Here is a 22,865-nt window from a genome sequence, read left to right as displayed (position 1 = left end):
CACCCCAAAGCTCTCATTTCCTGTAACCACTGAAGGAGAAATCCTACCTGGCTCCACACATCACTCTCCTGGTCTAATTGGGCTGTAATTATTAACTTCACTTATTGCTTCACAGAAAAGAGATTTTCAAGTCTGTGCACATCAGCTGTAAATCTGCAGCTCTTTGATACCTCATGAATATTATAAACACCTATTTTAAGGTTTTCTCCACTACAGATCATTGGTGCCAGTGTCAATTTTTTAGCCATGGTTTCACAGATCTCTCCAAATGTGAGAGTTATTACATGGAAGGAAAGATAGGAATTTCTGTTTCTTCATTTCTTCAAATTTCTTCAATTTGAAGAAATTTCTGTTTCTTCATTGGAAGAAATGAAGCCAAATAGTAAATTCTGAAATGTTATAGAAACAGTGTTTATATATATATATGTGTGTGTGTGTGTGTGTATATGTATATATAAGTATGTATATATATATACACAAATAAATAAAGCCTGAAATATAGAAACAAGAAAATGAAACTTAAAAAGCCCAAAAGTCCTTCTTGAAACAGAAAGAACTTTTTCCCTCTTGTGCTGTGGATTTTCAGAGTTATCAGACTAGATTGATATCAGGCAGTGTCGCAATAATCTCAGAAAAATAAAATAATTATGAGGAACAGAAATCAGCCCCAGGCTGAAATTAGCTCTGCACGGGGAGATTCCCCAGCCCTGACACCCACATGGTGTTCTAAAAACTGATATCCCAGAGGGGCAGCTGCAGTACCAGCATTTCCTGGGTTTGCTTGGACATTCTGCTTCCTTGAGTTCTGTTGGGTCTTATTAATAAACATGAAATTCATTTTTATATGTTTCTATAAACACCCTCTGCTTCGACTCTACTTCCACACGAGGCAGGTGAGCTGCCCTGAACCTTCCCAAAGAGGGAGGTACCACTGTCATCTTAGTTTTTGGGGTTTTGATGTGCAGGCTTGGTTTTCAAGGATGGGCACAGGAGCAAACTCCAGTTTTGGAGCAGGCACGTTTTCCTGGACAGCTGGGATCCAGCAGCTGCTGATGGAACAGCCAAGGAGGGGATTAATTATCCCACAGAGTCCCAGGTGGGAATTACAGGAACAAGGATGAGCCTGGGAAGATGTTTCAGCCAGAAAACACTGCTGGGACCTGAGCATGCACCTGATGCTCTGAAAGTAAAAGCCATAAAAACCATAAAAACCCACAGCAAAAGTCCTTCCTGAAACAGAAAGAACTTTTCCCTTCTGTGCTGTGGATTTGGAATGTTATCAGACAAACCACAGGCAAGGAGACTTCGGTGTGTCCAGCCTGGGGAAAAGAGTGAGGGGAGGGAGACTCATCCCAGCCTGGAGCCTCCTCCTGAGGGGCAGCTCCCATCTCTGTGGCCCAGGGAACAGCTGCAGCTGGGCCAGGGCAGATTTGGGATGGATTTTAGGGCAAAATTCTTCCCCCAGAGGGTGCTGGCACTGCCCGGGCTCCCCAGGGAATGGGCACATTCCCAACAGCTCCAGGAGCGTTTGGACAGCACTGCCAGGGATGCCCAGGGTGGGATTTTGGCGTGTCTGTAAGGGCCAGGAGCTGGATCCATGATCCTGTGGGTCCCTTCCAGCTCTGGATATTCCATAAAATGGATTTTAGCTGCCAGCTGAAAGAAGGAACAGCCACACTGTGCAAGCCCCACACCTAACACATGACAACTCTTCACATCCCAAGCACCAAAACGCCTCAAGCCCAGCCTTAAATGACATTAAACCGAACCAGCTCCTGAAAATAAGGTTTGAGGCACTCCGGAGGCACACGAGGCCCCTGGCTGTGCTTCTCTCAAAGCTTTTAGCTCCATTTCAGGCTCTAAGCTGAGCTCTGAATTAGTGCAATTTGCCACAACAGGTTTCTTCACATCAGGACAAAACCGGGGCAGCATTTTTCCCAAAAAAAAAAAGGGATTAGATGACGCTAAGTGCTAAGTGCTCCCATCTGCGTGTTTAGACTCCTGAGCAGGTAATCACCACCCTCCAGGGCACATCCCCAGGGCTGGGGAGATGAGCTGGTGTCTGCCTTGCTGCTTCTGACGCGGCCCCAGTGGGGAGGTGAGGAAGGGAGGGTGGGAAAGCGCCCTGGAGCACCAGGAACTCACCGGAACCAGAGGCAGCTCCTGGGGGAGCCGGGATGGGATGGCAGCTCCTTCCAAGCCCAAACAGCTTCAGCCTGAGTGGGCTCCTTTGGGGTTTTTCTGCCAAGGTCAGGATTAAATGTGTGAGATGGGATTTCTTGTTGGGACGCAGGTGTTTGTTGGTTCTTGTCTCTGTCACAGTCTCACAAACCCTGAGTTCTGCAGCACTTCACTCTGACACACTAAAAATGGAGCTGTGTCTCTCCCTCTGCAAGGCCTTTTAAGAATAAACTGTCCAATTAAGAAATGACACCTGAATTATTCTCAATTTAACCCAATAACCAATCACTCATGGCCTGCAATGGGGACTTTTTATTTCAATTACACAAAACCACCCAAACCCATGGAGAAGAAGGTGAAGGAGAAGAAGAAGAAGAAGAAGGAGAAGAAGGAGAAGAAGAAGGAGAAGAAGAAGAAGGAGAAGGAGAAAAAGAAGGAGAAGAAGAAGGAGAAGGATCAGCCTCCATCCCAAAACCTCCACCTTGCTCTCCATCTATTCCTGTATTCTAAACCCTTAAACTCTGAGTTTCCCCCCGTGATATCACACACTTCTATCCAAACTGCACACCCACAATCCCAGTTCCACCATTCCATTTTGGAAGCTTCTCCACAGCCTCAGGTCAATGCAGTGTTCTCTTGTCAGTGCCTGGCAGCACAGAAAGGCTGAAATTCCCAGAGCCAGGGTTCCAACAGAACCCCTCCTGTTTGAATTATAAACACTGTTTTGACAGCTTTGTTAAATCTCTCTTGGATATACTGAAGTAGACAAGGTATAAATACTATGATAACTGTAATAATAATTAACACATACATGTATTTTAAAAAGTTTTCTCTATACTGGTTTTTCTACATCCTCAAATCAAATACAATATTCTTTTAAAAATCAATACCTACCAACACAAAAAATCTAAAATTCTCAGTAACCATAATTCCAACATCAACCCTGCACTCTGGGGCAGGGATTGAAGGGGTGAAAAGTTCCATGGGGCCACCAGGGAAGGAATTGTTATGATGCCACTGAAGATGGTGTTTCACACAGGTTTTTTGCCTGACAAATTTGAAAGGAATGGACAAAAATTGCAATATCTTGCACTTAAACCTAAGGCAAGGCTGCTCCTACAAGTTGTTAACTCTCCATCCATATAAATTAAGGTAGGCTGAAGGATTTCAGTCTTAGCTTCCCTAACATTTAGAAATAATCGTGCAACTGGGCTACAAGGAAGAAAACCACATTTCTTTACAGGAAAACACAGACATTTTGACATAAGAAAGACAATTGTTCTCACAGACACACTAATTTATGGGCAAAACTAATTTAGAGTGTGAGAACTCTATGTCAACATTTTGAAGAAGCAGAATGTCCAGTCTATTTATACACCTGATTTTTCACCCCGTTGTTGCAAGGATCTCTTCCCACTTTGTTTTTTAACATGCACTCCTGTTACAAAAAAATGCAGGATAATGAAGGATGAAAATGAAGGATGGAGCGGACTTTCCCCTGGATTGAGAGCTGGGGAGTGGAAACACTGAATTTAAGAAACCACAATTTTCCCCTGAAGAGCAAGGAGGGCAGGACTGGGTTCTACCTTTGCCACCTGCACAAACCTCAGGAGAATTGCTGGGAGTGGGATGAGCTTTAAGGGCCCTTCCAACCCAAACCATCCCAGGATGATTCTCTGGGGTTTTTTAAACACAAACCCTCAGGTTCTGATCCTTTACTGCCCTGCTTCCAGACCTACAGGGTGATATCAGCAATGGGGTTTGTAAGTTTATTCCAAGCAGGTTTCACATAACAGTTCAGATTTGTTTGAACATCAAAGCAAAACCCAAATAAAAACCATTTTATCCCCAATTTGGTCCCAAGCCAAAGCCTGTAGCTCAACCCAGGCACATCAAAAAGCCCCAGGCAAGAAATCCCAATCTCGTTTTGTTGGATCATAGCTTGTGCTCCGTGCTCATGGGCACAGCAAGAAAACAAGGAATGCCAAAGCTTATCCCGAGCCTTCACTGAAAATCATGGAATCCCAGGATGGTTTGGGTTGGGAGGGACCTTAAATTAATCCCACTGCACCCTCTGCCATGGGCAGGGACACCTTCCACTGTCCCGAGTTGCTCCAAGCCCTGTCCAAGCTGGCCCTTGGAATGACCATCCTGGTGATCCAACATCTGCAGAAATCACATGCAAAGCCCAGGTGAAACCTCCCTATTTCGGCTAAAAGATTCTCCCAGCAATTACTGGAAAAATACCTGCCAGCATCTCATGCATCACTCAATCCGCCTCAATCCTTCAGGAAGGCTGCCACCTGAAATTCCCTCTGAAGTTTATTGGCAGGGAACTATCAAAGGTGCCTTTTCACCACTCCTGAGCTGTTGGACATGCCCCTCATCCAGGAGGCCTTTGAGGCACACACAGGAATAACTGAAGCATTCCTTTCCTTTGAGTCCACAAGATCCAGCCAATAGATCTGAGGAAAGGAATTAAAGTATTGAGGAACACAGACTCGGGTGGAAAAAAACAAAAAAAAAAAAAGAGGGAAATTTTCAGAAGTATCAGACTTCATGAAGCAGAATTATTATTTTTTAGAATTTTTAATCACAGAATGGGTTTGGGTTGGAAGGCAGCTTAAAGTTCATCTTGTTGCAAGCCCCTGCCATGGGAAGGGAATCTTCCACAGGCAGGTTATCTTCCATGGGTTGGGAATCTTCCACTTGGTGATTTCTGAGTTTGTAACTCCTGATTCCGTTGGGTTCTCCTATGTAATTACCACAACCATATAAACAGGATAAAAGGAAATACTCCCTCTTTCTTCTCCCACAGCTGAAACTTGGGAAAATGGAAAACCAGGCAGGAAGAGATAGGGATAACCTGCCTCAACCTTGAATTAACAAGGTGTCTCTCCTGCAGAGCTGCCAAGGGCGCAGGAAAAGGAACACAATTGATTATTTTCCTTGCAGCACCTCAGGCTGCCAATGGCAATCACCTCCCTGACCTAGAGACCACATCTCCCCCACCTTGGCTGTGCTTTCCCTCCTCCTCCTCCTCCTCCTCCTCCTGCCAGACAAAGGGAATTCATCCCAGGAGGATCAGCAGGCGGGATCCCTCCCGTGTAAGCCGACTGTGGGATGTCCCCACTCCTGACAGCGAGCATCACCCAGATGTCAAACCCCAGAGAGAGGGCCCTGCCGAGCCAGGCTGAGGCTAGAGGCTGCAGATTATCCCTCTGGAAGGGATGTCACTGAGAGCATGGGGCTGGCTGGCCGGGAGCAGAGCAATTATCACGCTGGGAAGCACTAATTGACTTAAAGCAAGGAAGGCACGGCGGGAAGAGGGGGAGCTCTGGTAAACGAGTTAATTGTGGGCTGACTGAAGAGTAAAATATCACCATGCAAAGGTTGATGAATCACCAAGCTGTGGAACAACCTGGACAACTCCCCTGCTCCCTGCCATAAAACATCCCTCTGCAATTACCTCTGGAATTCACCTGCGCTGCAGGTACAGGGCTTGGCTGGGCAAGGGGACACAGACACACAAAACAGGGACAGTCAGCTCTGAATTCTCCTCCTCTGAGCTGATCTTTGTGCTCTCACGCTTTATTCTCTGTCACCACAAACATTTTAATCTTTTTGTCCTTTTCTTAGAAACTTGTCCAAGCAGAGGTGTGACAATGGGGAGGTTCAAAGACACAGAGGGAGCTTAAAAGCTTAGAGGTTCAAAACTGACCTGAGAAACAGAGATCTCAACACTTCATATTTTATGATTTTAAACAAAAACATGTTGATTGAGGGAGAGAAACTTGACTCATTCTGTGAGCATCTGGGATTAGCAGCATGGCATTTCTGGAGGAGGCTGCAGCACATGGCTCTGCAGCTGCTCTGATCATCCCTGCCCTGGCGGCTCGCTGCCTTGCCCTCTGACAGATGGGAAATCACACAATCCCATCTTCCCGACACTGCCCTCAGGAATCAACCAGCTGGGTCTTGCAAACCAGCTCTATCTGGGTGAGCCACGTGCACTCCTCAACCCCGGGAGTGTTTTCACTCCCTGCATCAGCAGAGCAGTCAGGGCCTCGTGCAGAACCGAGCCCTCGGCGCCCACCATCCCCACACCACTGCTGGGTGCTACTCCGAGGGATTTACAGCCTGATTCAGCACAAGGATATGCAGCTGGATGTAGGGAATAGGGACCAGAAGCCTGTGTCCCTTCTGAAGAAAAACACCACGCTGAAGGCAACACTATTCCAACCTGCCAGAGTCACTCCAGCACCTGCCCATGTGCTTTTATAGGATCACGGGATGATTTGTGTTGGGGGGACCTTAAACACATCCCAGTCCACCCCCATCCATGGGCAGGGACACCTTCCACTGTCCCAGGTTGCTCCAAGCCTGGCCTTGGACCCTTCCAGGGATCCAGGGGCAGCCACAGCTGCTCTGGGAATTCCATCCCAGCCCCTCCCCACCCTCCCAGGCAGGAATTCCCAATTCCCAATATCCCCTCCATCCCTGCCCTCTGGCAGTGAAAGCCATTCCCCCTCGTCCTGCCACTCCAGGCCCTTATCCAAAATCCCCTTGCAGCCTTCAGGGTGGGCAGCTTGTATTTTTCACTCACAGTTTTTGCTGCACTAAGTACATTTTTATGGTGTTCTGTCACTTCCTACGGTGAAGCCCCACTGCTAAAGAGCCCAAGGTTGGCGTCCACACCTGTGGAACACGGAGCCCAGTTCTTTTTTACAGCTCTATAATCATCAGGGGATGTGTAATAACTGCACTTTTACAAGGGACCTGTTAAACACAGGCTGTGAACTGGGTCCCAGGCACTTGACGCTGCACACCCAGCGCTTCCCACAGCCTGGCTCCTTCCTGCCACTGCCACTGCCACGGCTGCTGGGGACACCCTGCTTTTGGTGACACCTCCTGCTTGCTGTGTGGCTGGGGACACCTTAAGTGCCACGTTCTGCTCCCCAACACTTGCCAGGGTTGGAGACAGCTGTTTTCATTGCCACCTCCTTCTCCCCACAACCAGCAGAGCTGCCAGCACGCTGATTTTGGTGCTCCCTCCTGTTCCCCAACACCAGCAGGCCTGGGGACACCCTCTTCTGGTGTCACCTCCCATTCCCCAGAACAGCTGAGACATCCTGATTTCAGTGACACTTTCCACTCCCCGGGAGCTGGGGACACCCAGGTTTCAGTGCCACTTCACCCTCCGGTGGGGCTGGGGACACCCAGATTCCAGTGCCACTTCACCCTCCAGTGGGGCTGAGGACACCCTGATTTTGATGCTACCTCTCGCTCCCCGAGGGGGCTGGAAACACCCTGAGTTCGGTGCCACCTCCCGCTCCCCGGGGAGCTGAGGACACCGAACTTTCAGTGCCACTTCACCCTCCGGTGGAGCTGGGGACACCCAGATTCCGGTGCCACCTCCCAGCCCCCGTGGAGCTGGGGACACCCAGATTCCGGTGCCACCTCCCAGTCCCCGTGGAGCTGGGGACACCCAGATTCCGGTGCCACCTCCCAGTCCCCGTGGAGCTGGGGACACCCAGATTCCGGTGCCACCTCGCTGTGCCCGGGCTGGGACGCGGCTCAGCATCACCTGGGGCGGCGGAGCGGGACCCGCAGCCCCGAGCCCGCCCCGCTCCGCGCTCCCTCCGGGGCCCTTCCCCGCACTCACCCCGCGTGCCGGGACACCGGGACAGCAGGACAGCAGGACACGGGAGCAGCAGGACAGCGGGACAGCAGGACACGGGAGCAGCAGGACAGCGGGACACGGGATGTTCGCCGCTGGCCGTGCGGGCGGAGCCGGCGGAGGAGGGGCCGGGGCCGGGGCCGGGGCCGGGGCTGGGGCCGGGGCGGAGCGGGCGGCTCGGACACGCCGTGCCCGCCCCCGGGGCGGTGGCACCTGCGGGCAGGGCGGGACCCGCACACCTGCGGGGACAGGGGGCGGCTCCCGAACCTCCCCGCGGGTTCTCGGAACTGGAACCCCCTCCCGACACCCCCTGCCCCGGCACCCACGCATCAGTTTTCCATCAGAGCTCATCGGGGATCTTGATGGCGAGCTGGCGAATATCCTCATTTTAGGATAAACGCAGCTTCCCTTGGGATCAGCTCTGCTGGAAGGTAAATTTAAAGGGTTTCGGTTTGAGCTAAGAAATGTTTGAATCAATAGCGGCAGCGTTGCGGTGGGTCTTTTTCTAGGGATGCGAGTCCCATTCCTTTGTTTTCCCTGCGCTCTTGCGAAAGGTGGATCTTGGAAATGGATACAGTAATTTGTGCTGTTTTCATGGAGTTAATTAAGTGCTGCAATCCCACATTCCGAAAACGAAATTGTAGGGATACAATTCTTGCAAACAGTCTGCTCTCTAATTGAGTTCATCCTCCAGGCATGAGCTTTATCGAGGAGATCTTGAAGGGTGAGTATTTTTTGACTCATGGAAAGAGCTCTGGCACCCTGCAGTGTTTGCCTTCCTCTGCAGGACTTTTGGGGAATGTTTGGACTTCCCACCTGCTGTCCTTAATATAAACCATCTCCACTGGAAAGACTCTTCTTCCCGGGTGGAGCCATCCTCATCCTGCAGGAGCTTCTCAAAGGGTGAGGAAGTGCCTCTTTTGCACTGAAACCAACATTTATCACAATCCCAAATTTATTCATCATTTTTAACAATCGACTCCAAATTTTACTGGACTAATTTCTAAGTCTGCTCATGTTTTTATGGTGCAAAAACCACATAATCCTCATTAGGAGGCTACTCAGCAGCAAAAAAAGGGAGCAATCCATTCCTACAGAAAACTTGGAGCACCTGGAATTTGCATTGCTGAGGAGAAAAGTAATGATTTAATTGTGAAATGCTCAGAGTAATAACTACTGGAAATAAGCTGTTTCTAAAGCTCCCCAGTATGACTTTAGGGAAGTGGCAAGGACACACGAGCTTTTACATAGAGTGTAACATTCCTATAAAAATGGAAATACATGCACAAGGGAAGTGGAAGAGTCTCCCTGTCATCCTCCAGGCTAATGAAAAAGAGGAGGAAGAAGGAATATATCCATGGAGAGGTAGTAGATGATGAAATTATTTATTAAAAAAATTTAAAACTCTTGCTATGTTCATTCCCCAGTCATCCAAATCTTTTAATGAGTGCCCCTGGATCCCTGGCAGTGTCCAAAGCCAGGTTGGACAGGGCTTGGAGCAATCTGGGACAGTGGAAGGTGTCCCTGCCATGGCAGGGGTGGCATGGGATGAGCTTTAAGGTCCCTTCCAACTCAAGCCAGACTGGGATTTTATAATTTTTGTGAATTACTTTCTACAGGTTCAGAAGGAAAGCTGAAATCCAGAGCATGGACTCAGCCTGCTTTATGGTGTGCTTCCACTGAATGGGAATCTGGGAATATCCTGGGTGGGAAGGGACCCACGGGATCATGGATGCAGCTCCTGTCCCTGCACAGAGACCCCAAAATCCCACCCTGGCATCCCTGGAGTGCTGTCCAAAGGCTCCTGGAGCTGTTGGGAATGTGCCCATTCCCTGGGGAGCCTGGGCAGTGCCAGCACCCTCTGGGGGCAGAGCCTTTCCCTGACACCCACCCCAAACACGCCCAGCCATGCCCTCAGTGCTGTCCCTGTCCCGGGGAGCTGTCAGTGCTGCAGGGAGTGCCCTGTCCCGTGTCACACCAGGCCCACACGGCAGAGTTCAGTTCAGTTTTATTTTCCACTGTAACGGATTTCGAATGATACATCATGCAGTCTGCCAGTGTATCCATCCATCTCCGACAGAACTTCAGCACGAAGATAAAAGACTTCTCTCCACGGGCTGGGGGGAGGAGGAGGGTTCAGGTCTGCTATCAAGAGTTTAATACAGTTCAGCATCATTTGATGCAATGGCAAAAAAAAAAAAAAAATTTCCCCTTGTTACCAGCAAAACGTGTCCACCATTTATTTATCTTTTTGTTTTGTTTTTTTTTTTCCTTTTTTTTTTTTTCTCCTAAATTGAACACTACTGTAAAGATACATAGAGCCCAGAGAATACACGTCTGCAGTACACGTTACACACTTTACAAACTAGACAGGGGTAAATCTACAGCGTGCCTCGGCCCGCGGCTCCATCCCGCACAGCGGATGGCGCCGCTGCACGGCGCGGCTCCTGCGGGCACCGGCGGGACGCAAGTCAAAGCAAGGGGAGATTCAGATTATCCTGCCCTTTGGTTTCCCTCCTTTTTATTTCCCCCGTGGAGGAGTACTTCAGTCATGGTTAGGTGAGGTATTTCTCCTCCAGCGAGGGGAATCTGGTGAGCCCTTTTCTTTCGGACCTTCATCATCAATAAATTGTTCTTTAAACAATTCTTCGAATAAAACCGCATTCAAATTAAGATTCTCGATTTTGTTTAGTTTCGAGCCTTCGGGCAGGGTTAGATGGGATATTGGGAAGGGATGCTGTGAGGGTGGGCAGGCCCTGGCACAGGGTGCACAGAGAAGCTGTGGCTGCCCCTGGATCCTTGGAAGTGCCCGGGGCCAGGTTGGATGGGGCTTGGAGCAGCCGGGGATAGTGGAAGGTGTCCCTGCCCATGGCAGGGGGGTGGAATCAGCTGATCCTTAAAATCCCTTCCAACCAAACCATTCCATGATCCTATAATTTATAACGATTTCAGACAAATGGGCATCTTAGTCCATTAGGCTTTAAAAAGTGAATTTGAAAAGCTACTCAAGGCTCTGCGGGCAGGAATTGTAGCAAAAACTTTTCGGTGACTTATTTTTAACTTTTCAGTATCTTCAGGATAATCCAACTCTCACCCTTGTTGAGTTTAATACAAAACTTAAGAATGCATCAGCCAAGGTCTTTCCAAGCTTAAACTTTCCTTGCTTTCCAGAAAACAAGTCGATGAAACGTGAACTCAAGGACAAACACAAGATATTTGAACATATCAATAAGAGAAGCTCAAGTGAGCCAGAAATACTTTTCAATTACTAGCAAAAAGAACAATATGCACTTTAGTTCCATCTGAAATCCGTTTTCCATTTGGGAATGGTATTTCCACCCCAATTTGTCCCATGCATGACATTTTTGGATGTGAAATTCCATTTGCGCTGTACAAACCACAACTTGAAAAATGAGCCTGGAATAAATAGAACACAACACTCAAAGAGCAAAGAAAGGAAGATGGGGTCAGGAAACAGCAAGAGACAGGTTCTGATCTCTGCAGAGCAGATGTGTGGTTTTCCTTTCCAGATATAAAATGTGAAAGCCTTAGAAATGGTACAAAAGTTGAATATACAACACGCAGTACAAAGTGAAGTTGCCTAATTAAAATAGGCTTCAAAAATAAAAATTGATACGAGCAGAGTATGTTCAACTGAGAATTCGTAATTTCCAGCTATTAGATATCTCAGGTATTCAATTTTGAGGATTTTAGCCTAAGGCATCTCTGGGGCTTTGCTGAAAGTCCTCCTGCAGTGTTGGTGTAGAAGGGAACTTGGAGAAACTTCATCGTTTCGCTGCTGGTGGCACTGACTGGCTGATCAGCACCAGCACGAGGAAGAGATGTCCAAGTTCACTTCTGCCTCAAGCTGCAGGGAGCTGGCAGAACCGGCCCCAAAAAATTCCTGCTCCATGCCTTGAGGAGTCCAGACCTTTTTGTTGTCATGAATGCTGCATTTACAATTGAATTCTGTACCAAACTCGGAGAGACGCAACAAAAAGTTTGCCTACAGTACAAAAAATCTTTGACAGCAAATAAGCTTGGGATCTTTTCCTAGAACCAAAACAAGAGGATTATTAATTCCTAGTAGAAAGCTCAGCTCTGACCAGCTGGTAAGATAGCACAGAGTAGTTCTGAGTTAGTGATTTTATTAAAGATTGCATATGGCAAGTTCACAGTTCATTCTTCTGGCAGTGCACATGCACGTTAACGAAAGAAAATATAAAACTTTGGAAAATACAAAATAAATTAAATACATGCAAATCTGCAACTTCATTAAATATGTTTAGCAAAATGCTTCCCCAAAATAGTGCAACATTAAAAAAAAACCAAACAAACAAAAACCAAAAAACAGTTAAATTAAGTTCAACTTACTTTGCAACACCCTAATTTCAGTAGAAAAAAATATCTAAAGTCAACTCACAATCTTCCAAAACGCTCTACGGAACTGAAGAGCTCTACACCTACACATTCAGAAATTTAAAAAAAAAATCCCAATCAATCTCAAATTAAAGAAGAGCAAACGTCTGCAAAAGAAGACCAGAGGGCTACACTCAGCTGGAGCCTTCCTGGAATTCCAGCTTCCTGGAGCCTTCCTGGAATCCCGGCTTCCTGGAGTCCCACCTGCCCCAGGAGATGGGGAGGGAGGGAGGAGGAGGAGGAGGAGGAGCAGCACCTTCTGCCTGCCAGCAGAACCTTCCCAGAGCAATTCCAGTGCCCCCTTGCTGGGAAGATGGAAATTTGCTGTCTGAGAGATCCAGGGAAGGCTTTTCCTTCCCTCTGGACCTTCCACAGGATGAGAGGATTTAGTGGCTTAAAAAGACATTCCCTTCCCCTGGAAACGTGCTCCTCACATCCCAGCAAAAAAATTCCCAAATTTGGTCTGCAAAGGGCAGCTGGAGTGTACAACTCTCACCTCCTTTAGGGTTTTTTTTAAGGAAGGGTTTGGGGGATTTTATTTTCCTTTGTTCTGGTAGGGGACTGTTCCCTCCGGGATCTGAATTCCAGTGTGAACAGATCAGGGCTTGTCTGGGGAAAGGGGGAGGGAGGGGGGAGATGCTTGTCAGATTTTCCAAGGCAAGATTTCCACAGCATTCTGAAATCCTTCAAAAATTCCTAGGGAACAACTCTTACAAACACGTGGCTAAGCCATTCCACTCCAGGAAAACCCACCACTGTAGGGAGAACTACAAGGGAATAGGAGCTTAATTTTGAAACAGGTCACACAGATAAATTCATGGAACTACCAAACTTCAAATCCTACGTCTATACTAACAGATTTCTCTGCATCCCGTTTGTTCTTTACCAGGTACTGCAATAAAGGTTATTTTATACAGTCCAAAGATTTTTTTTCTTTTTTTAAATCAGGATATTACAAATGGTTCTTTGGGGAAATTTCCTTCTGAAAATGTTAAGCAGTAAAATTAAACCACATAGCAGCACATTTTCATCCCCTAAAAATATAAAATAATATGTATATTATACAGGAAATCAGTCATGACAGAGCACAATCACCTGCCTTTGATGGCACTTGGTCATGGAATAATTAATTCCTTGATGCCAGAAGTCGGGAATTACCAATGCCAACGGAGGACTCGGAGGAAAAAAAGAAAATCATCACTCTGAGTGGAGAAGCCCCAACCTAAGCAGCGCCAAGGGGTCGTGGAATTCGGAGTGGCAGACTCCCTATCATCCTTACTGAGGTGGGGATGTTCCAGACACTGTACAAGGATCTGGAGGAGCTGAGCTGGACACTTCTGTACACGTGGAGATCCTACGAAGCTCGGAGTACCTGGAGCGGGGCGTCGCCGGCGGCCGTGGGAAGCGCAGGATGGACGGGATGTGGACCGGGTTGGAGAGGGGCAAAAAAGAAACTAATGTGACTTAATGACAGTCCTTAACATGCTAAGTGGAACTGACCTGCCAGAGAGAGCGAGAAAAGGAAGGAGAATTAGTGGATTTGGGGGATTAGAAAGCAGAGCGCCGAAAACGGGACGGGCAGCAAACAAAGATCTGCGATCGCGTTTAAAAAATGATGGAATTTGGGTCTCACAAAATGAGCCACTTCTCCTGATGGGATTCGCTCTCTGCCACCTGCAGCCTGGAATTTTGTCTCACCCAAACACTGTGGGAAATGGATTTGTAGAAAATTCTCAACAAGTATTAGAGTTCACACCCTCACAATCCAAAACCCCACTATTTCCTAATTACAGTATACTAGAAATGTTTCCTAACCTATCAGCTTTTGCCACACCGTGCTGCAAATGCCTTGAAGCCAATCATCTAAAATTACCCCTCATGAGTCCTAACACAACACATCTTTCATAGTTCTATTTCTTCAAAGTATCTAATCTTTTTTACAAAACTATCCTTTGAAACTTATTTCTAGTTCAATTTCTCTCTCAACAATGTCTGTCCTATTCCATGGTATTTCTAAGTCAACATTTCTTATCTCAAAGTTTACATACAGATACACACTATGTGAGCCTTCTGTCAAGTTTTAAAAATTTTCTACAAATCCATTTCCCACAAACACTATCTAAAGGTCTAACTTTTTTTTTTCCCCTTTAATTTTCTGTTCCTTTCATGGGATTTTTCTCTTGCCTCATTGGATGTGCTGAAGAGCTGGTGTGTGTTTATCTCATGTAATAAGAAGGGGGAAGTAACAGCAGCAGAATTTGAAAATTACAAAATCAAAAGGATGAAAAATACAAATTCAAACCAATCCTTCTGTTCTGTCTCCTGACAGAGATATTTTCCTAATATATATACACATATATAAAATAAGTGTTTACAGAAATACCTGAAATATTTTATAGATAATATCATGATAATATTATAAAAATATACTCTAGAATTTTATATATTCACATTAAAGAAGCACATTTTATTAAAACCCACAATTCTTTCTCTTCCATCTGCTGGGTTAATCAATCATAACCACTGACCAGTCTAACAGCACTAAGTGTCTTTTATCTTTATGGTGAATAATGAATGAACACAAGATAAATCTCTCCTCAGCAAATGTTGAGATAGGAACCTCAATTTTATTTCTCTGCTGTTAAATGACTATAAAAGAGACTTTTGTTCTGGTTCCAGCTGCACCATTCCAAAGCACTTCCTGCAGAGTCTAGGAATGTCTCAGCAATAATCCGGAAATAATCTGGATGAAGTTCTCCCTGCACTGGCAGCACCTTTACTAACACCCTTACTCAGATCCCTGGGTTTCCATCCAAGCTCAGAATTCAGATTACTCAGATACTCCCAATTTTGGCAGCCAAATAGTTGGAATTTGCCAATAAAATTCTTAAGCAAAGGACCAAAACTGAGGAGAACTGACCCTCTCCGATCACTCCCCAGCCTTCCTGGACTACACCTTCCACCTTCTCCTTATTTCTGGATGTGAGCAAAAAATCTAGAACACATTGTTGAAATACTTTAATTCCAACCTGTAGGGTTGCCATTTGGTTTCCAGATTTTTTCCTAATTTTTTTCCAGAAACCCCAAGTCTGTAACTTTATCCAGTTTCACCTGAGATCTTCCATTCTCTTTTTCTGCAGCCTCATTTTCCCTGGTGCTCCTCTGCAACATGGCCTGAACCTGCTCATCTCCACAGCCCTCAAATCTAAACCTCAGCATCTGAAATATCTGTTGAGTATTTTATGCCTCCTGATTGCTTTTTCTTGACTTCCACAGTCCTGCCTTGTTATTACAAACCCATCTGGTTTGAAGTGTGGCAATTTTATTAATATAATTGACAACTGTGGCCTGTTTGAGTCTCACTCTTCATTTCACTACAGCTGGTAAATTAAAGGTGCATTTATTTGAGGCAGGTGGCAGCTTTTTCCCCTCAGAGTAGCTGTTACAAGAAATGTTTAGAAATCTTTGACCAGGCTCTGTACCCCACTCTTTGCCAGGTCACAGAGATGGGAATGCAATGAAGCAGATGGACAGAGGCACCTCACTCCTGAGGTGGAAAAGCCAATTTCAGACCAGAATGGACAAAACCATTCAGCAAAGCCTTGCCCTAATTTATCCACAGAGGAAATATTTGTTGCTGGAAGCTCATGGCAAACACAATGAGCAGGAACAATCCCCCAGCACAATAACAGCTTGAGTGTGGTGTGATGGATGCTTGGCATGCAAGCCTGACATGAAACATTCCCCAAAAAAAGCTAAAAACACCCAAGAATGCCTCGAGGAGACCACAGACCATGAAGAGAGTTGTGAGACAGAATTAATCCTCAAGGAAGGCAAAAAGCCAGACTTGGAGGGACAAGTTTGCTGTCCCCAGGCTGCTTTTCACAGCCGCTTGCTGCCATCCGGCTCTTGGCACGTCTGTGGCATAAAGTGATTATCTAAAATAATGCAGATAGAAAATCTCTCCAATAAGCATTTATTTATAATATATATATTATATTTATAAAATCTCTCCAATGAGCATTTAAAGAAAGAAATGGGAGGATGGAGTCCATGGAACAGACTCTTGGGAATGTGCTGCTCATCTTTTGCTTAGGAGAAACTCTCAAGCCCTGGCAATTAAAGTAATATATTTAGGGTTGGTGTTTTTTTTTTTTTCCATGAAGAAAACTAAGAGTGCAAAGTGTGCCAAATGGTGACACTCAAATCTGGAGATGTCTCATGCTGCCACTGAAAGCTGCTCTACCCTTATCCCAGGCTGGAATATCCCAACATGGAAACACATCCATGGTACAGAAAGCAGAAGATGATGCTGGCAGAAGGAATCTCTGGATCTGTATTTTTACTACATGAGTTTCATACCTCTATGGTGAATTTCAGTCCAGATTTACCAGAGCAGCTTTTAAAAAACTTAAAAGTGCTAAGTCATTAAAATAAAACCTCTCCTCGGCAGCTGGCAAAACCTCTTAACAGGCACTAAATGAACAAGTATTGTAATTATCAGCAAACAACTACTAAAAATAGAAAAAAAATTACTGTGGGTCTCCTAAAAGCGAGATGAAATCTAAGGGAACTGAGTGATCAGTGGGAGAAGAGGTGAGTAAGTTACTCTGGCCTTACCTCTCGTTTATTTGGTGTTGTGGTAGTAGCTGGAGTTGGACATGCCTCCCCCTCGGATGGCGTGGACGGCCGTCGGAGAAGACGCTGGGTAGTGACCAGGGCGGATGGGCTTGGCTGCACAGGGCAAGGAGGGACCAAACAGGACATTTTAGCTTTCCCATTTTAGCTTCCCACCTCCCCTTCTCCTCCAAGGGAAACCCCATTGTTTCCCAACTCAGTGGCTTCTGATCCAGCTGTGCAGAACACAGCACTTCCTGCCTTGGCTAACAGCAAAAACACCCATTTTCCTGCTGGCAGATCCATTTCCCTGCTAGCAGATCCTTTTTCCTGCTGGCAGAGCCCTTCCACCTTCCCATGAATTGGATCTGCAAAAATGATGGACTGTCCAACAGCAGAGGGAAGTCACTTGCTGGGCAGTGAGGCACTTTTTATGTCCAATTTACACCATTCCCGAAGATGTCAAGACAAAGCTTGGATGGCTCCCTACAAGAGGAAGCATTCAGGAGGTGACACTTTGTGCTGGGTGATTCTCCCTCAGGATTTAATACCCCAGTATTGTCATCTCCATCTAAACCATTATCCTTTTTAATCCCAACAAATCATTCCAAGAACTGCCCCATTCTTCTGTTGTGTGCACGCATTGCATTGTGCCTCGGAGATATATCACTATCTGAAGCACAAAGGAAGACTTTTTGGAATTAAATCACATGGAGGACTAATCAGGGGGAAAAAAGAGAAATGGACAAGGTCCAGAAAGGCAAGGAAAGAATGAAAGCAGAGAGGGAGCGTGTAGGGGGAGGAGGAGGAAGAAAGTGAGCGACTAATTTAAGGAGACAAGTTTTCAGGTCACTAGAAGGGCACACAAGACCCATTATGCCCTTTATTTACCCAGTGGAACAGCAGAGCCTCTTTAAACTTGAGGTGGGGCAAATTCCATGAAAAAACGAGGCCTTTGAAGATTCCTGTGCAGCAAAGGAGAAGCAGCCCCTGTGTTTTACTCCCTCCACTCCACCCCCAGCAACCAGCCCGAGCCTGAAGCATGTGGGCAGCCCCTTTAGCTCCATGTCCTCACCAATTTGGGCAGAGTGTGCTCTCCGGGCCATGTTTTTGGCTCTCACGGCCTCCTTAATGCGATCCACCTCCTGCTGGTAGCGCTTGCGGTCGCGCATGGCGTTCTCCTTGGCCTCCTTCAGTGCACTCTCCAGGGCCTTAACTCTCTCTGCCGTAGCTCGAAGGCGTTTCTCCAGCTTAGGAAGCTCGCAACGAAGATCTGCATTATCACGTACCAGCTGTGGGGAAAGTGGTGCAGAGTTAAAGGAGGTAAAAAGAAAGGGGTGAAAATGTCCTCAGAGAAATGGCGGGAAAAGTCCCCTCACAGAGAGAAAACGCCACCATGCTCTCCATATGTCATGTGCTACAATTAAACAGGTTTCTTGCAGAAATTAATGTGAAAAACTTAGGTTAAAGAGAAGTTTAGAATGTCCTGAGCTGGAGTGAACCCACAAGGTCAAAGTGGTCAAATTCTCCTCAGAGAAATGGCGGGAAAAGCCCTCACAAGGAGAGAGGAAATGCCACTAGTTGCTCTACACTCCTTGTGTACTAAGATTAAACAGATGTATTCCAAAAATTAATGCGAAAAGCTTAGGTTAAAGAGAAATTTAGAATGTCTTGAGCTGGAATGGACCCACAAGGTCTAAAGAAAGTGGCAAAAATCTCCTCAGAGAAATGGGGGGAAAAGTCACCTCACAAGGAGGGACGAAATGCCACTGGTTGCTCTACACTCCTCATGCACTAAAATTAAACAGATTTCTCCAAGAAATTGATGTGAAAATCTTAGTTTAGACAGAAATTTAGAATGTTCTGAGCTGGAATGGACCCACAAAGTCTAAAGAAATTGGCAAATATATCCTCAGAGAAATGGCGGGAGAAGTCCCCTCATGAGGAGAGAGAAAACATCACCAGTTGCTCTCCATATGTCATGTACTAAAACTAAACCAATTTATTTCAAAAATTAATGTGAAAAGCTTAGGTTAAAGAGAAATTTAGAATATCATGAATTGGAATGGACCCACAAGGTGAAAAGAAAGTGGCAAAAATCTCCTCAGAGAAATGGCAGGAAAAGTCGCCTCACAGAGAAAACACCACCATGCTTTCCATATGTCATGTACTAAAATTAAACCAATTTATTCTAGAAATTAATGTAAAATCTTAGTTTAAAGAGAAATTTAGAATGTCCTGAGCTGGAATGGACCCACAAGATCAAAAGAAAGTGGCAAAAATCTCCTCAGAGAAATGGCAGGAGAAATCCCCTCATGAGGAGAGAGGAAATACCACTGGTTGCTCTCCATGCCAGGTGTAGTAAAATTAAACAGATTTCTTCTAGAAATGAATGTAAAAATCTTAAAGAGAAATTTAGAATGTCTTGAGCTGGAATGGTCTAAAGAAAGGCCCACAAGGTCTAAAGAAATTGGCAAAAAATCTCCTCATAAAAATGGCAGGAAAAGTCACCTCACAAGGAGAGAGAAAATGTCACCAGGTGCTCTCCATATGTCATGTACTAAAATTAAACAGGTTTATTCCAGAAATTAATGTAAAAATCCTAAGTTAAAGAGAAGTTTAGAATGTCCTGAGCTGGAATGGACCCATAAGGATGAAGTCCAGCTCCTTACCCCACACAAGGCACCCCAACACTCCCATCCTGTGCCTGAGAGCATTGTCCAAGCTCAGCTATATTCACAAAATTCACTTCTCTGGCTGAGGACTGATATTCATTTAAACTGTCCAGAAAGAGCAAAGAAAATAGAGTTTATTCCATTCAACAAGATTCCACAGAGCTGATCCTGAAAGAGGAGGACTCCAGGACCAAGCCTGCCACTGCAGAGCACTTGACAGCCAGATTTGCTTCTCTACACATCAAAAACTGCAGCAGAAACTCTACATTTCCTCATGACACAGAAATCTCCAGGATTTTGCAAATCCTTGGTCCCCATTATTTTAAAATAAGAATGCTTGAATATGTCTTACAGACATCACCAGGGATCACCCCAAATTTGTCATTTCCAGTGGCTCTGATGTGTTCACCTGTGTGTTCCCTACTCAGCCATGTGGGAAAACTGGGAACTTCACTGAGAAATCACTTTTAGGCCTGTAACTACAAATATAGTGATTACATGCAACTTTGAATTGGTGCACTTCCTCAGTTTAACATGGACCTGAGCAAGGTCTATCAATTATACAAATCACATCTGACCTCCCATGCAGCAACAGCCAAGAGAGGATTGATTTTTAATAAACACAAAACTGATGCAAACAGGCAGAAAATCCAGCACAATTTCCACTGAACAGATTACACCACTGCTGGAACTCAACAGAAATCTGCTCCAAAGGAGTGACTCTCCCTCTTCTGGAGAGAGAAAAATGGATTAACAACCACATTAATAATGCAGCAAAGCAACAGCATGTCCTGACATTCACATGTTGTTTAACAATCAGAGCATTTTAACACCTGCTGGGCCAGGCTTAGTGCTGGAGAAAAACACAAACAAGCTAAAAAAACATTGTCACAATGTGCTTTTTCTGCAAGTGCTGAACCCTTGTTGTGTGAAGTAGTTGTGATACAAAATCCAAGCAGGATGGTATCAAGTCCAATGTCACTTTTCTCTGCAAGTTTCCTACAAGATGTGGATTCCAAGTTGATTTTGAGTAAATACACGCTAATGAGAGCTATAAAAATCCACATTTGAAACCCAGCAGATGCATGAAACGAGTGCAAAAAAAAAAAGGCAAAATGGTAAAAGAAAAACCACTCTGAAGATGTCCCAGTTTCCACATTTAGAAAGTAGGTCTTGAAACCATCTGTTCCCTAAGAATCTGAAAACCCCAAACCTTAGCAGACATTTGTCACAGTCCAGCACTTCCTGCTCTTTGGGCACTTCCACAGGAGTAATTAAAGCAAATGTGGGAGTGTGGGTCACTAATACAGCTCTGGGAGAGTGCAGTGCACAGTGTAATGCCACTGGTCAAAAAAGAAATCAAAACAGCTTTAGTGCTTTGTGTGTGCACCTGAAGAGTGGCACACAGCTCCAGCATGGTGGGGGGGAGATTTTAGGGAGGAATTATTCCTGTGAGGGTGGGGAGGGCCTGGCACAGGGTGCTCAGAGAAGCTGGGGCTGTCCCTGGATCCCTGGAAGTGTCCAAGGCCAGGCTTGGAGCATCCTGGGACAGTGGAAATTGTGGGACATGGCAGGGACGGGACTGGATGGGCTTTAATTCCACATCTGGGATCGGGTGAAACTGGAATTCCATGAAGGAGGGAGGACACACAAATGGACAGGGCCAGAAATTACCAACCTCAGCACCCCAGGGAGGCACCAGCCCTTCAGCTGCACAGAAAACCCCAATTCCATTGTTTTCATTGAAAACTCTGCTGGTTGAATCCACTCCAACCATCTCCAAGGTGCCTCTGAGCAGCTTCAGGCCAGGAGTCAAATTGGGGATGCACAATCCATCCAGAAAACAGCTATTTTTATGTATTTCCTACTGCCAAAACAGATGTGTTTTCACAGAAAAAAAAAAAAATCCTTATTTACCACATTCCTAGAAGTACATGGAGTGGGAACAGCAGCTCCAGCTCCTAATTCCAAGGAGTTTAGAGGGTACATTTTCCTCAGACAGCACAGGTTACCTTTCAAAATTACCCTTGCAAGTATTCAAAAAGTGCAAGTTTTGATGGAGGAAGGGAAGGAGGGGAAAGGAAGGGAAAGGGGGAAAAAAAGGAGGGAAAAAGGGAGGGAAAAAAGGGAGGGAAAAAAGGGAGGGAAAAAAGGGAGGGAAAAAAGGGAGGGAAAAAAGGGAGGGAAAAAAGGGAGGGGAAAAAAGGGAGGGAAAAAAGGGAGGGAAAAAAGGGAGGGAAAAAAGGGAGGGAAAAAAGGGAGGGAAAAAAGGGAGGGAAAAAAGGGAGGGAAAAAGGGAGCCTTTACCTGTTTGTGAACCTTTGTAAGTTGTTCCAGGTTGTTCTCAAGAAAGGAAATTTTCTGCTTCTGCGCAGCGCTTCCACCTCCATCATCACTATCCAGTTCAACACTCTGCACACAAAATTGCAGCACTCAGCAAAGCCAGGCACAAACTCAAGGGGAAGCTCAGCTCTTTGGCAAATCTGAGCTCCCCAAAGGCACAAAAGTCTTACTGAGCCCCAAATTTAAGAGAAATTATTTTAACTCTTTGTTTGATTTTTAGGAATCGCATTTCCCCTTACACCAAAAAACCCAAGCTATTTTTACTGAACAATTATGGGGGAATCCTGAATAGGAAAATCCAGTTACACTAAATAATTTTTGAAGCTCATCATCTTTGAGAATTTTGTAGTTGAACTGCACTGGATAAATTCACTTCCCTCACCCACCAACATTTCCTTATCAAATTAGGACCAAATACAAGCTGATAGACATCAGAACAGCTTTAATCTTGTTTCTCACTGCTACTAAAAAAGACATTATCCCATTTTGTAAATGCATGCACTAAAGGCTTCCAGCAAATCACAAGAATACTGTACATAAAGGAGAAGATTTGGGTTTAAAAGAGCAGAGTTTTACTTTTTTAACACGGGTGGTGAGATCCTGGACAAACAGCTTGCGCAGATTGTGAAGAGTCTGAAGCTCCCTTGCCTGGAATAAAAATAACAAAACAATAATTTTTAGAAAAGGACAAATGACTAGGACATAGTAGATGCTCTGGTGTAAAAGTTCTCCTTGGATTTGAGTTGGTAACAGAAGAAAAGAACTCTGGATTTTCTCTGTAGGAATCACTCTGAATGCCACAAAATAAACCCCACCCAGCCCCAAAACCACACTGAAGAGAACAATTTCTCCAAAATTGGTAAAAACAACCTTTTTTAATTTTAGTTTAGGTAGTTCAAAGCTGTTTACTCAAAAATTAAAAAATATATCACCAGGGTATACAGATATAG

The 22,865-nt window shown here is 45.5% G+C and overlaps 2 protein-coding genes across 2 annotated transcripts in view; both read right to left on the bottom strand.

Moving 5' to 3' along the window:
• The window catches only part of LYPD6B (LY6/PLAUR domain containing 6B), a 50,529-nt gene extending 42,653 nt beyond the window's left edge, over nt 1–7,876 (bottom strand). Inside the window, exon 1 of the mRNA XM_077181777.1 lies at nt 7,847–7,876. The gene's annotated coding sequence lies outside the window, so the exon portion shown is untranslated. The remainder of the gene's footprint in view (nt 1–7,846) is intronic.
• A 1,981-nt stretch (nt 7,877–9,857) lies between these two features.
• The window catches only part of KIF5C (kinesin family member 5C), an 82,835-nt gene continuing 69,827 nt past the window's right edge, over nt 9,858–22,865 (bottom strand). Inside the window, exons 22-26 of the mRNA XM_054636513.2 lie at nt 22,492–22,563; nt 21,880–21,984; nt 17,973–18,189; nt 16,901–17,014; nt 9,858–13,780 (exon numbers count right to left, since the gene is read on the bottom strand). Coding sequence (XP_054492488.1) covers nt 16,908–17,014; nt 17,973–18,189; nt 21,880–21,984; nt 22,492–22,563 — 501 coding nt within the window. The 3' untranslated portion in view covers nt 9,858–13,780; nt 16,901–16,907. The remainder of the gene's footprint in view (nt 13,781–16,900; nt 17,015–17,972; nt 18,190–21,879; nt 21,985–22,491; nt 22,564–22,865) is intronic.

This window comes from Agelaius phoeniceus, chromosome 7, assembly GCF_051311805.1.
Source record: "Agelaius phoeniceus isolate bAgePho1 chromosome 7, bAgePho1.hap1, whole genome shotgun sequence".
NCBI classification, from domain to species: domain Eukaryota; kingdom Metazoa; phylum Chordata; class Aves; order Passeriformes; family Icteridae; genus Agelaius; species Agelaius phoeniceus.
The sequence above is the reverse complement of the archived record's forward strand: the minus strand, read 5'-3'. Positions and strand labels throughout refer to the sequence as shown.